Source organism: Melospiza melodia, chromosome Z (genome assembly GCF_035770615.1).
Source record: "Melospiza melodia melodia isolate bMelMel2 chromosome Z, bMelMel2.pri, whole genome shotgun sequence".
In the NCBI taxonomy this organism is placed as follows: Eukaryota; Metazoa; Chordata; class Aves; order Passeriformes; family Passerellidae; genus Melospiza; species Melospiza melodia.
In genome coordinates this window covers 41,425,652-41,445,320 of record NC_086226.1, presented here as the reverse complement: position 1 = coordinate 41,445,320, position 19,669 = coordinate 41,425,652, and the positions used below count along the sequence as shown (strand labels likewise).

The 19,669-nt window shown below is 42.4% G+C and overlaps 1 protein-coding gene across 4 annotated transcripts in view; it reads left to right on the top strand.

Annotated features, from left to right (window-relative positions):
* The window catches only part of PDE8B (phosphodiesterase 8B), an 86,595-nt gene that overhangs the window by 3,990 nt on the left and 62,936 nt on the right, over positions 1 to 19,669 (top strand). For 2 of the 4 annotated variants that reach the window (XM_063180126.1, XM_063180125.1), the window contains exon 1: positions 12,131 to 12,493. The exons of 1 other annotated variant lie outside the window; for it this stretch is intronic. In XM_063180126.1, coding sequence (XP_063036196.1) covers positions 12,182 to 12,493 — 312 coding nt within the window. In that variant the 5' untranslated portion in view covers positions 12,131 to 12,181. Of the gene's footprint in view, positions 1 to 12,129; positions 12,494 to 19,669 lie in introns of those variants that run through there. One more of the 4 variants, XM_063180127.1, reaches the window with a different exon arrangement.

Here is a 19,669-nt window from a genome sequence, read left to right as displayed (position 1 = left end):
TTTTGTATTTAGAATCCTACTTCTAGTTGTGCTCAATCAACTGGAAATCATGATTGTCCTGTGAGTGAATGGTCACTGTCACTATTGCCTCTTCCAGCAATATGGAGGACTCTGATACAGGGGGATATTATCAGCCTTTAAAGGAACTGATTGATGGATTAGTGAGAAAGCAGAAAGCTGATTTAAGGGGTCACCCCTTAATTGCAGGAAAATTAGGCAGTGATAGCAAACAGCATAATCCAAAATCTTGGAGGTGAGAGAAAGATGGTGTTAGAAGGCAATAGTTTTACAAACTATTACTGCTGTGGAAAAGGTTTTTTTGAATAGAAAGTGAAGGCATGACCCTGTAGACAGGTGGGACAAAAGGGCAAAAACTGCAAGAGAGAAAAAGCTCACAGAGGTGGAGAAGGACACAGGGAAGGGGGAAGCAATGGGATGAATTTGGAAGTTTGAAGGGAAACTGAGGAAAGATACTCTCTGCTAAAGCATATTTTAATAAACATTAGTGGGTACTGTCATAAGTCTAAGGCAGCACAGTTTTTTTACTGGGGTTTGTTTCTTTCTTTCGCTGAAGTTAAGGCATTTGTTAGTATCTGAAATAACCCACTATGGAAAAACAATCCCTCTCATACAATGCACTGAGAAACCCATTATGTAATTTTAAAGTCAGATTTTAAAATGGATTTGACTTGCTTTATTGATACAAGCCTGTAAACATTGCACGCAGAGATTTGCAGCTACAAATAAAGAATATTTTACCTTCCTGACTTGCGGATGAAAATGGTTTGGGTCAGCAACAAGTTGCAATGAGTTGTATATTGTTGCAAATGGTCTTGCTTCCCTAGGTTTTTCTAGGAGTGTTTTCCAGAAGTAGGTTGGACTGCCCTCTGATCTGCGATCTCATGTATTTAATCTGCTACTGGAAATAAGCTGGGGAAGAATGGCGCTGTTCATACCTTTTGTCCTTGAAGTTATCACTCATCTGAGTAGTACCTTTATCTATGAGTTCTGTGAGGAGTGCTTTGCTTCTGGAGATCTCACAGTCTGTGTGATGTGATTTTCCAGGCTAGAGGGCCTGTGAGAATCAGCCTGTCTCTTAAAGAGGAGCTCATTCAGCTGTTGTAAGCTCAAAAGCCATGCAGAGCAATCCAGCACTATGGCAAAGAAGGTGGTAAGATAGGTAGGACCTGGTTGCCATTCCTCCAGCAATCCATCCATACCCATGTGGAGTCTACAGGCTGGATGAACTGCAGACTAGGATGTTGCCACTTTGGCAGATAGCATGTTGCCACTTTGTGAGTAAAACTACTGGTATGCAGCAAGCAGTTCAGTGACTCTACCCCCCAGGTTTATGAAATTGGAGGCTGCCTTCAGGAATGATGCACAAAGGGATAGCTGCACCTCTTTGTTACTGCCCTTAGAGCATTATGCCTTGAACACACCTCAGCTTTTTATGCTCTCATTTGCCATGTGCAAAGGACTTCTGTGCCTTTTGTACAGATATGTTTTTAACACACCTACTGCCACAGCTGGGAAGAAGGTAGTGAAGACACTGCTTGGATGCTTCTTGGAGGGCAACACAAGCCATCTTCATTGCTTGTGGAAATAAACAGATTGCAGCTGTTGTACTAAAGACAGGACTGTGCAGCTCAGAGAGAAACGTGTGGTTCTGCTACCACCAGATCCTTCACAAATTGGTATGCTTTATTATGCTCTTTATGGGGTTTTGTTCTGTTTGATTTTTTATTTTTTTTTTTGGAAGTGTTGCTTTTGAAGTGTTTTCAATTCCTTCAATTCCTGCTCTGGAAAGTGTTTTTCTCCAAGCCTGACATAACTACAACTAATATGTAGATACCCTGAGACTACTGTATGCAAAGGATATGCAATTTTAATGTTACATGAAATAGAATGGTTTGGTTGCTTTTTTCCCTGCCAACTGCTGGACCTAAGGAGCCTTCACTGTATTTCTAAGATTGAATCACTTTAGACATTCCTAGAGTAGCTCATTCCTCTGTGTGCTACACTAATTCATCTAAATGTAGAATAGAAAGCAAAAATGCCAAAAAGAGAGTCAGACTTTCTAAACTGTATTTATTTGTAGAAAGCCATGACTTGCACATCTGTAAACACTATTTTTTGGTGCAATAGCTCTGCATTAGATATTTTAACATGCAACAGAAATTATTCATTCTGCTGTGTCTGTCTCATTAGTTGTTTAGAACCAATTGCGTTTGTGCATGTTCATTGCATTATTGCAAAGAGGTGAAAAAATTAGCTTATTTCTGTACAATGAGCTGGGTAGTGTTTTAAGCAATAACACTGAAGAGTTTTCAAATGCACCTGTTAAAATATTTGTATTCTAGCAGGTGCAGAAGCATTCATTTGTAACCATAGAATTAACACACGTTTTGCACATATATTGTTTTTTGCCCCAGAACTGATGAGTTTTTAAAAAGTCAGTGACTCACGAGAAGTTTGTATTCATCATAGTTACCCTGGCATGAGCCCTGTGCCTGTCCATCCATGCTTGGGTGTCACACAAGTACATAGTCTGTGATGTAATAATCATCTTTGACAAAGGATTGCTTACAACATGGTCTTGCTGTGGAGTGCTCTAAAATAGTGAATTCATGTTTGTGTGTTTGAAGCGTTACCCTGAGAGATTACAGGCACAGAGTGATTCATGCCGCTTCCTTCTTTTGTGCCCTAGCCAAGTAACAGCATTTTGCCAAGTATTTGTAGCTCTTGAAAGCCATGTTCATGTCTTTCCAGGATGGAAGATATTCTCAGTAAGCACACAGCTTGCCAAAATGAGAAGAAGAATTTCCCTACAATGGCTAAGATGAATACTCCTAATACTATTTTATAGCAAAATTTATGTCAGTGAATACTCAACAGCAAATTCCCAAAGCTATTACTTACTGTTCATTTGTGGGGGACAGTAAAAAGTACAGAGAACTTTGCCTGAGCTAGAGAAGATTTTTTATTTTACACTACTTTTAATATGAGTTTTTTTTGCAATTCCTTTTTTTTTTTTTTTTTTTTTAAGAATACAGTGCAATGAGGAATTACTGAGTTCCTTTAAACTGTTTCCCAATTAGAGAATGTCTCCTTCATCTGATTCTATTAGTAGTATGGCTTACTACAGAACCAGGACTGGATCATATGATCCACCAGTGATGCTTAATGATAGAACAAAACAATGTCCTCATGCTGACCAAAGGACCTGTCCTTATGTTTCCTAAATATACTTGAAAGTAAGAAAAGCTCATCTGAAATATGTAGTGAAATGTATGTTCCCTATTCTAGACAAAAATATCTTAGAATACTTTATTTTGCTGGTCTGGCTCCTTGGATTGGGCATTTCACTATTTGTAGTTCTTCTTCAGTGTTGTGTAATGTTCTCTTCTGATTTGCACTAAATCTAGAGATAAGTAATATCCCTCATGAGTATTTGCCTTGTATGATGTTTCTGGCTTTCTAGGTCATAGTTTACAAATTTTGCTGTGCTATTTCTATACTATTTTTATATTTAATTTTTTTTATTCATAAGAATATAAAATAGTTCCATCTGACCACATGTGTAACAAAAAATGGATTGTCTTATCAACCAATGAACCACTCCAAGGCAAGAAAAGAAGCTACTGTGTATATTAACTGATGCAATTTATAACATCAGCTGATATGTACTTTAAATATTATGGAATTGACTGCATACAGAGATTACATTGTGAAAGGTTAACAATGGCAAATTGAAAAATTGATACATTCTGAGCCTATAGATAAGAGGATTAGTGAAGTATGCTGTAGCCTTTCACTCTTGTTAGCAGACTCCTGTCAAAGTCAAATGCTATCAGGACTGTCTGAAGTCTGCTGGAAACTCTTTGAACTGACACCCCTCACTCTCAAGTGACCAGCACTTCTGTTTCATCCCCCAAGTCCAGGCTGAAGAAGATGGACTGGGACTGCCCAAGAACCAGCCACCTAAAAAGCAGCATAAAGGGCACAGCTTTGTCACCTTCAGATTTTATATAAAATGGCAGTGAATTGTCCAGGAATGTAAATCTATAACTATTGTTGCTATTTATTAAAAATATTAGTAGTAGTAGTAGTAGTAGTAGTGGTAGTGGTGGTAGTAGTATTACTATTACTGAATGACGTTTGCTCTCGGAAAAAATGGTTCCTTCTTAGTCACAAGCAATACTTTTCTGAGCATGCCTCACATGATAAATCTCTGTCAGGCAGTGTCCTGTTCATCCAGCTGTGCTCTACTAGACAGTATTGTTAGATATCTGTTTACTTCAGCTCCTAACATCAACCCTTAATGATTTTTTTTCCGTTTGTTCTTGTGATGGTCTGAAAACCTGTGGAGAGATTAAATTCTAGCTGGTGTAAAAGGACTGCATTAAAAGAATAATGAAGGAGAAATGCAAGGAAAGGACTGTGAAGGAGAAATGCAAGGAAACTGCAAAAAGTCTATGTTGCTGTAACCAAAACTTCATGCTGGGGGCTCTTGGAGCCCCCTGTGTCTAGATGAGCACTCTGCCCTTATTGTGATGCCATGGCTGGGTAAGATACTTCTGGGTTTTTATTGCAAAGACAGCATGGTTGCACAGAATGGCAAGAGTAATTAATTCATCCCTAATTTGTCCACCTGAGGAAGCAGGGTACCAGGGCAGACTGTGATGCTTTCTTCCCTGACAGTTACTGGAAATAACTGAGCTAAATTGATTCTGAAATTTCCAGTTGGCTGACTGATACCTGGTGCTTGTGCAGAGGTTCTGAAGAAAGAAGGTTATGCCTTCTCTGAGACTACATCAGGGCTGCTGTACCAAGTACCCAAGAATATGGCTGTGTGCAGCTGAGGCTGTAGCTAACCTCCCACCCAGCTCATCCATGCAGGACAAAGACCTTGAGAGAGTTTCAAGGTCTCTCTGTCACATGAGCTCACAGACAACAGTTCTTGCAGATGTATGGCCACAAAAAGGGGGATGTTCTAACCTGCTTTTGAGGAAATTCCAATATGTGCACTGTCTAGCATTTCTGGGAAGCTCAAAGATTGTATTTGATGACTGTGTGTCTTTTTTACTAGAAATAGGGCAGATCTTCACAGTCCCTAGCCTCAATCTGACATAACCTGCTGATCAATGCTGGTTCTGCATCTTCTGTCTAGAACTAATTTTCTGTACAGGTTTAGTGTGTTGGGTTCATTTTGTGAAGTAGTTGAGGGTTTTGGTTAGACAGTTGCTGTGACTTGACCACTACTTGTCCCAAAGTTCCCAGTCATCCTTAATGTTGCTCTGCTATTGTGATATGCATATGCTCTCCACTGCCTTGTATTCAATCCTTTGATTTTTTGGGGGTAGGGATTGTTTTTTATGAGTATCTTATAGAGTTCCCTCATTGAGGCGTTGAGTACCTTTACAAAGCATTGACTATATTAATGAACTCTGTTCAAATGGAAAAGCAGACATTAGCATTTTTAAGGCATGGAGGGAAGAGTAACAAAGTGAAAGAGTCAAACCCAAAGATGTCATTCCCAAGATGATGCTCTCCACCTACCTCATACATGCTGTATACTAGGATATCTCAAAGATAAATATAGGCTGTTTGAAATATGTTTCCAGTCCCACCTCTGGCAGTTTAGATTTGCTCCAGATCGTGGCTATTCTACTCCTTCTCAACTCCAGGCAATTTGTGTCCCTTCTCCTTGAGTGTGAGGCTGAGTTTTACTGGAGGATCCTGAAGAGCACCAGCAGTGAGCTATCAGTTCTGCACTCAAAGAGAGCTGAGTAACTCTTAGCCATGCAAATCATGCTAGCCTCAGAGCACTTGGCTGGCCGTACTTTCCCCGGACGCTTTACCCCATTAGTAAATGTTCCCGATCAGGGCAAACAATGATCCAGCGCAGGGACAAGAGAGGAGGCCCGTGGGGCGGGTAACTCGGGGAAGTTTCTGCGCTCCTTCCTCACCGGAGGCTCGGAGGCGAATCTCGTCTTCCTGGAGCGCTTCCAGCTGAGCGGGGCCAGGCGCGGGGCGGCGGCGGGAGCTCCGAGGGCGGGCCGGCCCCGAGGAAGGCGGCAGCGGCCGCCGTGCCAGCCCTGCTCACCTGGGCAGCGGCGCCCGCTCTCCGGCGCCGCTCCCTTCCGCTCCTTGGAGGATGAACGGGCCGGGGAAGAAGGTAAGGGAAAGCCGGGAGGGTCGGGGGCTGGCGGGACGACCCCACGGGCTGCCCCCTGCTCCAGGGTGCTCGAAGCTGGGGCACCACGCCGTCGAGTGCTGACACTCCCCGGGCGTTCTCCCGGTCCGGTCGGCGGGGCTTGAGGAGATGTGTCCCACCGCCTCGGCCGCCTCGGCGTCTGCCCGGCCCCGCTGAGCACGGCTCGGCTTTGCCGGGAGTTGTGCTCCATAGTGCCCGGAGCCCCAAATCCAAGGAGTCAACCTTTCCGGTGGTGCCGTGACCACCGGAGAGGGATTTTCTGTGCAGATATTCCCGGGGGGTAATAAATCAAGGGAGAAGAGTTCTTTTGTTGAAGTAATAATAACGAGCAAAGAAAAAGCTGCTTTAGAGGAAACGACCACCAAGCGCTGCTTGGGGGAACTGTTCAGTGCTGTCAGGAGAGCTGCAGCTGCATTTCTTAGCTTTTGAGTGTTGTGAAGTATTTGATTTTAGCCAGCCCACAGGTACCCAAACCAAAGGGTCTGCTCGTGAGCAGGAGCCTAACCTTTTTAAATGTGGTGTGATCCCTCTTGTTCTAGAAAATTTGCCCATAACTAGAAGTATGTGGCCACTGTCCTGCCAGAAGTTCGGCTCCTCGGGTAAATGCTGACACCCGTTGCTCCTGCTAGTGGCTGAAGACTGTTGTTGCTAAGCATTTCTATATGTTACTCTTCCTCTTCAAAACGTTGTAGTAAAGGTTTCCTGCGTCTCTCGAAATAAAGCTGATAGTAAGGACACTACCATTTTGGCCCATTCCAGGGAAAATGACTGCACGTGTTCATCCCCAGGAGGGAATCTGCATCCCTGGGGCACCTCATCACCTCTCAGCAATGAGGACTTCATCTTCTCCTTCCTGTAGGGAGGAAGAAACAACTGCGGACAGAGAAGGGCAGGCACCAATTAACTTCCTTGCTCACACACAAAGCGATGGAGAAGATAGAGAGTAAGAGAAGGCCACCTGCCCTTCTGTTGCACTCTCAGAACAATTTGTGCCTGGCACCTCGTACAGTGGCAAGAGGTGCTAGTGGAAGGGAAACCAGACTGAGTTTTCTCTTCAGCTTTGCTCCCTTGAAGCAGGTTTCTTTTCCCACTTGCAAAATGTCCATAATGTCAAGTATTTTATTAACTTCTGGGCAAAACTGAGATAAATGGCATTGTCAAAGCCCATCAAAATCTGGCTGTTAAAGGGAGATCAAAGTTAAGTTCTATGGTGAGATTAGCAAGCAATTCCAGGAATCTCATTCTATTGAATAGTACCTACCAGAGGGTATTTTTTTTTGTAGGATTTTGTGACTGGGAGACAATTATTTGCAGCAGTCACAGAGAAAGTGTACCAAAATCAAGGTAAATTAAAACACAGTTTTGCTGCCGTGAGTGATTTTTCAAAGTTATGAAATTAAAGGAATTTGGGGCAGGATTTTTTTTTAAAAAAGGATTCTTTTGTTTTTTGGTTGAGTTTGAGAGAGGTCATTACTGTTAGTAATGTTCCTCTTCATCTTTGTTGAGTGAGTCATTGGATTTGTGGACTGAAAAGCACACTTTGCTCTTTCTCAAGCAAAAGTAACCTTCACCTGTTGTATTTAGTATATTTTTGACTTCCAAGTGGCATGATTTCTTGTATTGTTGATGAGTAAAAGCATGAAGTTAGTGTTTGATAATATGTTATACATTATCAAAATACCATAAAGACAGGGGTATTTTAACAAAACAGTGGTGTACCAAGAAAAGTTCTATTCTAGCTGTAATGACTATTTTTCTCATATCTAGTTTAAGTTAAAAACGGTGCATGGAATCTGGATAATTTAAATAGTTTTTAGGTATTGACTTTGCTGTAATCTGAGTGTACAAGATGTTATTTTTAACTGTAGTTAAGAAATTTGTTGGACCAATATGAAAAGACTGAGAAACTTGTTGAGCCTAAGAGCCCAGTAATATATTTCTTTTTGTACAGGCTTATTTATATATTCTTAAACTGGTTTTACAGTAAATGACCCATGAATAGAGGTAACTGTCTTCAACAGTGGGTTGTCGAGTACCAGATTTTCATGTCCCTGTAAAATAGGACCTCTGAAGTAGTATATTCTTACTGCAATGAACTGGGATTTATAGATGATACTTCCAATAATACCAACATAAACTTTGCAATCTACTCAGAGCATAAAGCCTTAATATTGAGGTCAGAGTGAAGCCTATGACTGGCTTTGGAAGGGATATAAAGTTTTGAGGAGTATATTTTCCTCATTCTGGAGGGATTTGCAGGCGTAAACATCACAGAGAATGCATATCCACTGCTTTCTACTGGAAAAAAACAAAAGTACTAGATGCTTCAGGGAAACCTCTGGTTTCCAAAAGCACTCATATGCTTCAATTCATCATGCTGAAATTAGTCATGTGTAAAAAACTGGTTTCCTGTGAGCATAAAATTTGTTAGGATATATATTGTTGCAGTTAAAGCCAGCAAAAGTTCTTTAGTTGTGGAAAAACTGATACATGTGAATATTTTTCAGTGCCTGGATGCACTGACTTCATTCTGGGGCCATACTAAATATGCATTTCTGCAGGCAGATTCTGCTTCAATATAGCTGTTTCTTCTGGACGTCCTTGGTTGGTGCATGCTGCTCACAGTAAAGCCTTCTGCTTAAGTGCTCATGAGTCCGGGCATACTGCAGCAAGAAGACTTCAGGAGCATGACTGGAGTGTGCTGTAAGAGGTGTGCTATAAGTGTGCACCCTCTAAATATTCCCTCTTTCTCCTTGTTCAGTAAATCCATGGTTGTCTTCTCACGGGAAAGATGCAGAAAGAGCACTGATTGTAGGAAAAGTAGTCTTAACTTTCCTTCAGTTTGTACTTCCGTGACAGAAATACTTCCCCTCTGCAGCCACTCAGCTCTGCTGCAGCTTCTGCTCACACTGATCATCACTTACTTGTTCTACATTCTTGTGTCTCTAAGCTCCTTCTGAGCACTGTGCTTCTGAGGAGAGGATGAGAGTTGAGACTGTTGAGCCTGGAGAAAAGCAGACTCAGGGCATATCTCATCAATGTAAAACTGAAGAAGGGTGCAAGGTCGATAGACTCTTTCAGTGGTGCACAGTGACAGGTCCAGAGGCAACGGACATGAAAGAAGCTGTAAAATGGGAGATCCTCTCTGAACATCATCAGGGAACTGATGATGTAAGGGTGGCTGAACACTGGAATGAATAGGTAGTCCTGAGCTGTCATCTTCATACTTGGAGATACTAAAAAGTACATCCAGATACACCTATCCCAAGCAACCAGCCACACACCCTTCTTGGGCGTGTGGGGGATTTGACCAGATGACCCTTTCAAACTCAACCATCCTTTGGTTCTAGGACTTTTTGATTCTGCTGTCAGGTAAAGCATTGTTACTCTTCACAGTTTCCTGTTGCTTTTCTGCAGTCCACATAGCTCCCCATCCTGCAGCAGCCTTCACTCCTCTCAAGCATTCTGGCACGTTGCACAGAGAGGCTTATCCTCTTTAGTTGTGCTCTTTCACCATAACCCTAAAGTAAACAGCGTGGGGGTTGCTGCTTGAGGGCTGCATTCACAATGCTTCTCCAGAATTGTGACTTCTATTCTTACAGCTTATTTTCTGGCATCAACTCAAATGTATACCTAAGCAAGGGAAATCTATGTCAGAATGGGCAGACTCCTGCAATGCTCCCTGAAACCAATAGCAAAGTTGTCACTGAATTCAGTGGGAGCAAGGCAGAAACTGAAATACCGGGATGTTAAGGAAACCTGACCAACTGACTAACAAAATAACTTATCTGATAATTGATATCAATTCAGAAGAAGGGACTGTGAATAGCTAGCAACACAGTTTAGGGTATGACATAATATTTTCACCAAACTCAGTCTGCAAAGTCAAAATATGGTTATGTTCCCATCCTTTATTAAAAATCTAAATGCCATTGATACCTGGGTAAAGTCTCACAAAAAACATCTCAAACTAGATAGTCAACAAATCTTAGAAGTCTTTTGGGTAACATCGCTTACCCAAAAACAATAGGTTTTGGATGTACCCTGTAAGTGTATGTGTTCTGAGTGGCATTCCTGAGCTCCTGGCTCTCTTCCAAATCTCAGTTGTACTGTAGGGCAGTCAGCTCAAATCCCCAGTTTAAGTTTCCCAAACATTAATAGAAAGGAAGAGAGACTTGAAAGTATTGCAATTAATGCATAAAACTGGCTGCTCCTGTTGTTAAGTGAGGTTTTAGGACACATTCATCTGCAACTAAGTGCATTATGCTCTGGGAGGCAGTGAGGTCTCATGCAGAACTGCAGTCTAAGCAGCAAAAAACACTGCATAGTTGAGTGATAAAGCACAGTCTCCTTCATTTACTTATACTGAGCCTATCTCCAAGGTTGTCCTCAAAGATAGCCACCAGCAGAGCATTGTGGCAGTGGGCAAACATGCAAATATGTAGCATGTGCAGGATGTAAACTACAACTTGGCTTGTGAACAGTGACAACTAGTGGGGAAGACAGTTACCTAAAAAATTGTGATTACCATGGCCAACATGGACTCACTGTGGTAACTGGAAAACTGAAAATACTTTGTCAAACAAATTGATGACCTCAGTCCGGTTTCTTGATGGACTAGTGCCTGTCTATGTTGCCATAATTGCAATGATCCATGCCCTGCATCAAGACAGGCAGAGGCTAAGGCTCAAAGTCTCTCTAAACTGAGGCATTTTAGCTGTGAAATCATCACTTAAAAGTAAACTGAAATCTTAGTGCTTCAAAAGCACTAAGAACCAAAAATAACATATTCAGACCATTTTGTTGTACAACATCCCAATTCTTGCACCAGCCATGCTTCATGTTTCTAGTATTTTTACATCATTCACTAAAACTAGGTGGAGAAAGAGTGGTCAAACATCAGGTAATATTCCAAGAGGAAGAAAAGGTATATACACAAGTGTTCCTTGATGGCTGGTTTTCAGATAAATGCTTTATTAGGCAGGAAGCATACTGCTTGGGTGACATTACCAATTCTTGAAGAATTTATTTTGTGTCATTTAAAACAGAGGGATTTAAACTAAAATCTTGCAAAGACTTAAAACCTCCATGTTTAGCTTTACACCTCCTACATAGTTTCACTGTGGTCAATGAAACTATTCACTGTGGAAAACTAAGAAGGTGTGTAAATCTCTGTAGCATTAAACATTTTTCTTGATTATCTCACCAGGGACTGGAAACAGGGATTGGCAGCTATCAGACACCAAGGGTAAAATGGCAACTTGTGTCACTGAATATTGGCTTAATTGAAAAGCAGCATTAAGAATTGTGAAACAATTCTAATCTTTTTTCCCTAACTTGCAGTGGATGCTATGTGGCTCTAAACTGCTCCCTTGAGTACTCCCAAACAACTGAGATTTGCTCACCCAAGAGTAGGGCGCATTTTCACTGTCAAAATAAGTATTTGTAACTTTTTTTTTTTAAAGTATTTAGCACAACTGGAGTGCTGGGGACGTATGTGTGTATGTGTATGTGAGTGATGTCCCTACGGGAGGCTTGAAAACAGACTCTCTGCCTAGGTCATGAGGGGCCTGCACCAGCGATAATCATTCTTCTCACCCTTCTTCTCATTCTTCTCCTCACCCTTCACATCCTTCTCCTCATCCTCCTCCGCTTCCCCCCACCCCAGGTGAACACAGCTCGGTGGTCGCCGGCGCTCCGTAAGACGCTGCCGAAGAGGGGAAGGGGCTCAGCAGGTCTGGGGACCCCGGAGGCAGCGCGGGGAGCGGGCGGGGTGGCGGGGAGGCGCCGCAGGGGCGGGAGTGGCCGGGGCAGCGCCAGCGGCGGGGGGAGGCGCCGGTGCTGGAGGCGCGGGGTGCGCGGCGCAGGGGCGGCGGCCCCGCAGCCCGGGCGGGCGGCAGGTGGGAGCGGAGCGGAGCGGAGCGGCGGTGCATCGGGGCGCGGTGGCTGGGAAGGGAAGGGATGGGCTGCGCACCCAGCATTCACGTCTCGCATAGCGGTGTGATATACTGCCGGGACTCGGAGGAGTCCAACTCCCCCCACCAGACCACCACGATCTCGCAGGGCACCACCACCCTGCACGGCCTCTTCGTTAAGACAGACGCGGCCGACTCCATCCCCTCCGTCCTCGCCTACCAGAGCCGGCAGCCGCCGCCCTCCGCCGGCCCCCGCCGCAAGGAGCGCAGGGAGTCCGGCGGCGCCTCCGCCCGGTCCAGGACACCCCACTGCTGCAGCGTCGAGGCGGAGACCCAGACCAGCAGCTCCAGCGCCAAGGTAAGGTCGCCGCTCCGGAGTGATCTCCGGCGGTCCCGGTGCGGGTCCCCGCCGGCCGCGGCAGAGGGAGGACGGTGCGCGGAGCCAGCGCCTCCCCCGCCGGAGGATGCTCGGCGGGCGGGATGCAGCTGGCAGGAGCGGTGCCCTGGTGCCCACTGACTCACCGCAGCTGCGGCGGCCGGGCCGGGCCGGGCTGGCACTGCTGCGGGGGGGCCGCCTCGCCTGGAGCTCGCCGGGGGGAGCAGCAGCCGCCGGGCCCCTCGGGCTCTCTCCGCCTTTCTCCGCCTCGAAGCACACAGCCTTGGTGCGGCTCCGGGGCGCCCTGCGCTGGGATCGGGCACGCACACCCAGCAAGCGGGGAAGGGCTTGTTTTGAGCTTTGTGGCTGATGGCAGAGAGTACTTGGTGCTAGCTTTATTTACCTCATCCCTTTTTCTTCCCGCCGTATCTGTTAAAATGAACTGTTGCTTCTAGGCGTGGGTGTTCGCCTGAGAACCGAACCACTATGATCTGCACACGTACGCTGATGCACCTTGCTGCTGTAGAGCTGTGGAGATGCTCCTGGAGGAGCGGGCGGGGGCTGTGTGTGTAGGGTACCTGGAAGACTTGGTCCCCCTCTCAGTGGCTAAGGCAGGCACTGCTACAACCTGCCTGTCAACGTCTTCGCTTAAGTTTAGCACTTGCAAAGAGATCATTGCGCTGGATTTTTTTTTTTTTTTCCATGAGGTTTGTTTGATTTGTTGGTTTGGTTTTTTTTGTTTTTTTTTTTTTTTTTTTTTTTTAATCAGAGTAACTTCCCTGAAAGCCTTTTAGAAATTAAAATTTGTTTTGTTGCCTCCTTCCAAAGTTTATAAATTAAAAAAACCCAAAAACACACACACACAAAAAACAAAAAAAAAACCAAAACAAAACAAAAAAAACCCCATAAAACAAAACCAGTATCATGATTTTAGCTGCATCTTAGGTTACTTTTCTGTTGTACTAAGAAAGCAGGATATCATGTCACAAAGCAATCCTAGTATTTTGTTAGAATATCAGTAAGAAATTCCAAAGGTATAAAATGTTCCCTAGTTATTTAAAAATTCAGAAGCAGTAGGAAAACTTAAGGAAAACACAAGTAGGAGAAATCACAGAAAAAACCCCAAAACCCCCATGGCCCATTGTCAGTTTGTTAGTTCAAATGCTGGGAATATTGTAGAATTGTCTGCAGTCACATTTACTCTTTTACTCATTCAGATCAGGAGCCTGCATCATCAACAACTGGAACAAAATTCAAGCATTACTGGAGTAAAACAATTCTTTTATTTCTTGGATTTACAGATTTTTTTTTTACTAGTCAGAGTGCAATACTTAAGACAAAATATGATTTTTTTTTAATATGATTTCTTTTTTCTCCTGTTAAGAGGAGAGCAAAATCAAAACACTTTTACAATTAAGATGAGAATTGAAAAGAAAATAGGAAGAATTGGGAAAAAAAGTTCTTTAGAGTCATAACTTGGTTCTCAATAATTGTTCACTATATATTATTACATTATGTGCTGTTACAAACAAATATATTTCCCAACTTTCTAGTTATTTAAACTGCATGTATTTCAGATGGGTTTGAACTTTCTGATTGGTATTGTAATGTTATGGGTTCAACAAGACCCAATGCTGGGTCCTGCCCTTGGGTCACAGCAACCCCAGGCAGCTCCACAGGCTGGGGCAGAGTGGCTGGAAAGGAGCTGGGGGTGCTGGTGGCAGCAGGTGAACATGAGCCAGGCTGTGCCCAGGTGGCCAAGAATGCCAATGGCATCCTGGCCTGGATCAGCAATGCTGTGGCCAGCAGGAGCAGGGCAGGGATTGACCCCCTGTACACAGAAAAGGTGAAGCCACAACTCAAATCCTGTGTCCAGTTCTGGGCTCTTCACTACAAGGCATTGAGGTGCTGGAGTGAGTCCAGAGAAGGGAAACAGAGCTGTGGAAAGGTCTGGAGCACAAGTCCTGTGAAGAACAGCTGAGGGAGCTGGGGGTGAGAGAGAAGCCTGAAGAAAAGAAAGCTCAGGGGGGACCTTCCCACTCTCTGCAACTGAAAGGAGTGTGCAGCCAGGTGGGGGTTGGTTTCTTCTTCCAGACAACAAGAGACAGAATGAGAGGAAACAGCCTCAAACTGCTCCAGGGAAGGTTCAGGTGTACATCAAGAAGAATTTCTTCACACAAAGGATTGTGAAGCATTGGGAGTGAATGGCAGGAAAGTGATAAAGTCATCATCCCTGCAATTGTTCAAAAAATGACTGCATGTGGCACTCTGTGCTGTGGTAATGCAGTGGTGATTGGTCAAAGATTGGATTTGAATTTGGATGTCTTTTCACAGAATCACAGAATTAACTAGGTTGGAAAAGACTTTTGAGATCATCAAGCTCAACCTATGACTTAACATCACCTTGTCAACTAGCTCATGGCACTAAGTGCCATATTCAGTCTTTTCCAATCTAAATGATTCTGTGGTTCAGAATTGTGATTATTTTTGATAGCTTCACTTCTTTTTACAAATTATGAGTTTGTTAGGTGTCTGGGGTTTTTGAAGTTATGTAACAATTATTTCAATTATTTAGTATAAATATTTTCATTCTTAAAAGAATTAGGATCTGTAAATTTTTTTTTTTTTTAGTTGTGTTAGAGCTGTCATTCTTACTGCCAGTCTCCTGGCCTGATTTTGTACATCATACTGAAGTATTGACTACAACAGGATTGGGTTATTACAGAACTATCGTAAAGGCAAAATAGTATACTGTACTTGACAGATTATAAGAAGTGGAAAAGTGTGGAAACATGTTTCTGCAGTAGTACATGATAACAATATTTATTTCCATAAAAGCTCAAAAGTGAAGAATAATATAATTTATTTTGTCATGGAAAGAGTGTCTAGAAGTACCACTTGGTTTTTGCTGCTGTAGTGCTTGGTTGCATGTATTAGCAATATTGGATATTCCATACTATATGGCATCACATTTAGGGAAAGAAAGAGGAAGGCACGGGGGACATTTGGAGTGATGGTGTTTGTCCTCCCAAGTAGCCAGTGCACATGATGGGCCCTGCTCTCCTGGGGATGGCTTTACACCTGTCTACCCATGGGAAGTGGTGACTTAATTTCTTGTTTTGCTTTGCTCATGTGTGCAGCTTTTACTTTACCTATTAAAGTGTCAAATTCATGAGTTATTTCAGTTTCACTCCTCAGATTCCTTCCCCATCCTCTAGGTGAATGAGTGAATGAGCAGCTGCCTGGGGCTTAGTTGCCCTCTGGGGTTAAACCACCACAAAATCTCATCCAAGTGAATTAGAGGACAAAACCAATATACTGGCTGTTAGCACTATTATATAGTAAAATATATATATATATCTATCTCTGTTCTGTAACTGCTCAAAACACTCAAACCATGTGTCTTGGTTTCAAAACACACCATATTGCTTGGTGTGTCTTCATTTTGTGTTCTAAACTGCACTTTAGTTGTTTTCACAATCAAGTATTGCACTTTACATTTGATCCTGCTTTTATACAATGTTTTAAAACTCATCCACACTATGGTATGCAACGAGCCTTAAAATAAATCAACCTGTAGTAATTTCAACCCTATTCAATTCAAATAAAAAATAAAAGCCAACCAAAGAAAAAATGATCCAATGTCACTTAAAATATATGGCTTATCTAAACCTTACTTTCAAAGTATTTGATCTGTATTCATTTGGTGTGAGTTCAGTGTTACAAAAGATAATTTTTTGTTTTTTTCTTTTCTTCTTCTTTCCTTAATGAAAACTTATGAATTGTTCAGAGCATTGAGATGTGTTGGTCCCATCCCACTGGCACTGTTTGTGAGTAACCAGTCTGCAGTTTTGGTGGGTAGGTGTGTTTCTTTTGATCTTGAAAGCCTTGTAAACAATTATGTACAGGTTGCCTGACAAAGATCTCAAGTGGACTTGTTACAGGTTGATTTGGGATAGGACCCACAATTTCTGGTGCTCAGCCATACACTCTGTTCTTGAAGTACTTGGGCAGAAGCACTCAATTGAAAAAAACCAGCCATTCCTTCCCCTTGTACCCTCCTTAACAAAGCAAAACAGTATCATGAAAAGAAAGAGTATTAATATCTCAAATGTTCCATCAGCTTTCTATAAAGATACAAGGCATTTAGCATCCATCACAGAAGCATAACAATGAGCTGAGAAGATGCTGACTGTATAATGGCTGCTTGACCCATTGCTCAGTTACTGCTGGTTCTGAAGTGCAGCTTTTCTGAAGTACCAGCTGTTTAGCAAGAAGTAAACAGTCTTTTGGACACTTCCTTGGAGATCTGAAAATGTAAATCCCTTATATATGTTTACATCTTTTAATTATGGCCAAGTCTTAAGCAGAAGTTGTGAAAAGTTCTGATTTTCTTGACATCTTGAGACTTCAGTATTAACAAAACTTTACAGCAACAAACAAGTTTCAAAGCTCGTGTTGCTAACATATTAGCTAGATGGAAAAAACCCTGCAAAAAACTTGGAGACTTCCATTGATTACTTTATCATATTTTTCTTCTTAAAATTACAAGAACAGCAGGTGTAATGATTTGGTTCTTCTTATGCTTTCTTCTTTGTAGAAAAGAAAAACTTGTTTATGAGCCTCTCTTGATCAGTCACAATAGCAGTAGAATTTCACCATTTTCAGGCTTTTCTGTAGCAAGAAAAGCTCAGAAATAAGCAAAAATACAGTGGGACAGTATCTCTTACCAGTGCTGGCTGTGTTAAGTTCCAAGGTGGAAGTGTTGGGACATATCCTCTTCAAAATGTCAAGGACCTAGGTTTTTTTGGATTGCCTTGATTTGAAATACAGTTGTCTTTCCAGCAGTACCATGTATAAGAAAAGTCAGGGTACTTCTTGCACTTCTGGTTTTGTTTGAGGTGTACTATGGTTTAACTGGTTAATAGTAAGTTCTGTGGCATGTGGAACACACCAGATGTAGTGTAAACCTAGAAAATAAACCTCCCAGCTCTGTAACTTAGTGCGATGAAGGTTCATTTCACAACTCAGTAGGACACCTGAGACATAAAGCACTTCTTGAACATAGCTGAGGACTGCAGAATTGGCATAAAAAAATTGAGCAGGCCAAAAACTGTTGAAATATATTACAGTGCAGGACATTGTTATTTTAGGCTAGCTGTTCTCTGAGAGGTGCTGGCCTGAATAGCTCTTACCCTAAAGAAAATTACTAGTATAGAGGTGTTATTCTGTGACTAAGCCCAGGTATCTTAAATTAATACAGTAAATTAATACAGTTGCTGCTCTGTATATGACCTTTCCATTCCTTCTTCAAATGATGCAGGTGAACTTTGGCAAGCACTCTTGTTGTGCTCTTAAGCAATGCTAGACAGAAGAACTGTTACAAAACAGATAAAACCATTTCTTCAGAAAATATTAAACCACCTGGCAAAAAGAAGCCTGATTAATGACTTCACATTGAGTCACACAACATTCTGGATTTCCACAATTGCTCTGGATGATATGCATTTATATCACTTAATATAAAATGAGCACATGTGCATGCGCACACACGTGTATAAGAGAAGAGAATTGCTGAAGGCTAAGAGAACAATGAGCCTCAATAGTTTCATCATTAGAATTCAACAGGTCCAGGACCCCTCTAAGTCCTTCAGTAAAAATTTGTTTTAAGACTTTGTCTTTCAGTGCCCAAAATACCAAGTGGTGTTAAACTGACCATTAGCAGCATCTGTTTTCCCCTTTTACTGTTTGATATGCACAGAATGAGACTGAGGTTTTATCTTCAGAGGAGCTTGGTGTGAATCTTTCAACATTTTCTCTATTGTCCATGTAACTTTTTTAAAAGTGCCTTTAATGAACACTGGATGTACCTGTATGGCTGCTAGAAAATAACATGTGAAATGTTTTATGATGCAGCAGCATTTACCTTTTTTTGGTGAGTCTTGTCAAACCCAGGATTATAGCTTAAGAAATCAGCAATCACATTTACTCATGTAAAGACCAAAGTACAGAGCATAGTGAAGAGCAGCCTGTGTCTTTGAAGTGGTGGAGGGCATGAGCTTACAGCTAACTGCCACCTGATGATCTCTTGTGCAGTACTGTCTCCCTCTGGCACAGATCAGTAGGTGCATTTCTAGCCCAGAAAGTCACCAGCAGTCACCTTGCTGCAGGGCAGCAACACAACACATGGCTGTCGTCTTGCTTGTTTGAGGGCATCTTCTCTGGGACAATCTCACAGACCATAACGTAGAATGAGCTCATTGTGCAGGAGCTTCCACAGGTCCCCCAAAACACCAGTGCTTTTGGCTTATGAAGCTTTCCCTCTATGTGAGGAAGAAGTTCTGTGCAAAGATACATTGTTAATTCTGATTTAAGGTGATGTTCTGTACAGCTTTTTGGTGGCAGTGTCTACTCCAGGTAACTTTCTTCACTTGAGAGGACCATTAGTCCATTTGCCAGTGAACTTTATTTTTCCCTTTCAGTTCAGCCATTTGTGTTAACCACAGCACTATCCTTCAGCATCCAATTATTTATAAATGTCTTTCTCACCCTTGTTGTCAGCTGTAAAAGAACAAAATGCATTAGAGACATGCTGTTCCTTTATATTACCTCTGACTCTTTGAACAGCAAGGTACTCTGGAGAATAGTTTTAAAAAATCCTTGTATATCTCTACCCTGTAAATCTCTGACTTGGCTATCCAATGCCAAATATTTCATATCTTGGATGTAGAAAGGGTAGAGTGCAGATTTATGCTGAGAAACCCTGCATCAAAATGGTGCTACTTCAGAAACTGTCTCAATATTAAACTCTTAATAACATGAGTTATTCACTTTGAAAATGCATGTCTAATTTTGATATAGATTTACAATTAATTGACCTTTTATCCTGGATTCAGATTGCATCTGAGGAGGCAGCTTTTGGTCCAAAAGGATGGGAAAACTGGACCAATGCAGTTGGTTTCATAGCATGGAAAAATGGAGCAGGAATTGCAGAGATCTGGGCCACCTGGATTCCAGTACACAGAATTCACAGACAATACAGCCAGGCGTGAATGTGTGTATAGATATTATTAAGCGACATTTAAATAAGAATTCCAAAGGAACAGTGGATAGTTGAGAGACTCTGCATCAGTAGGGTCAGTAACATCCACTGATGAA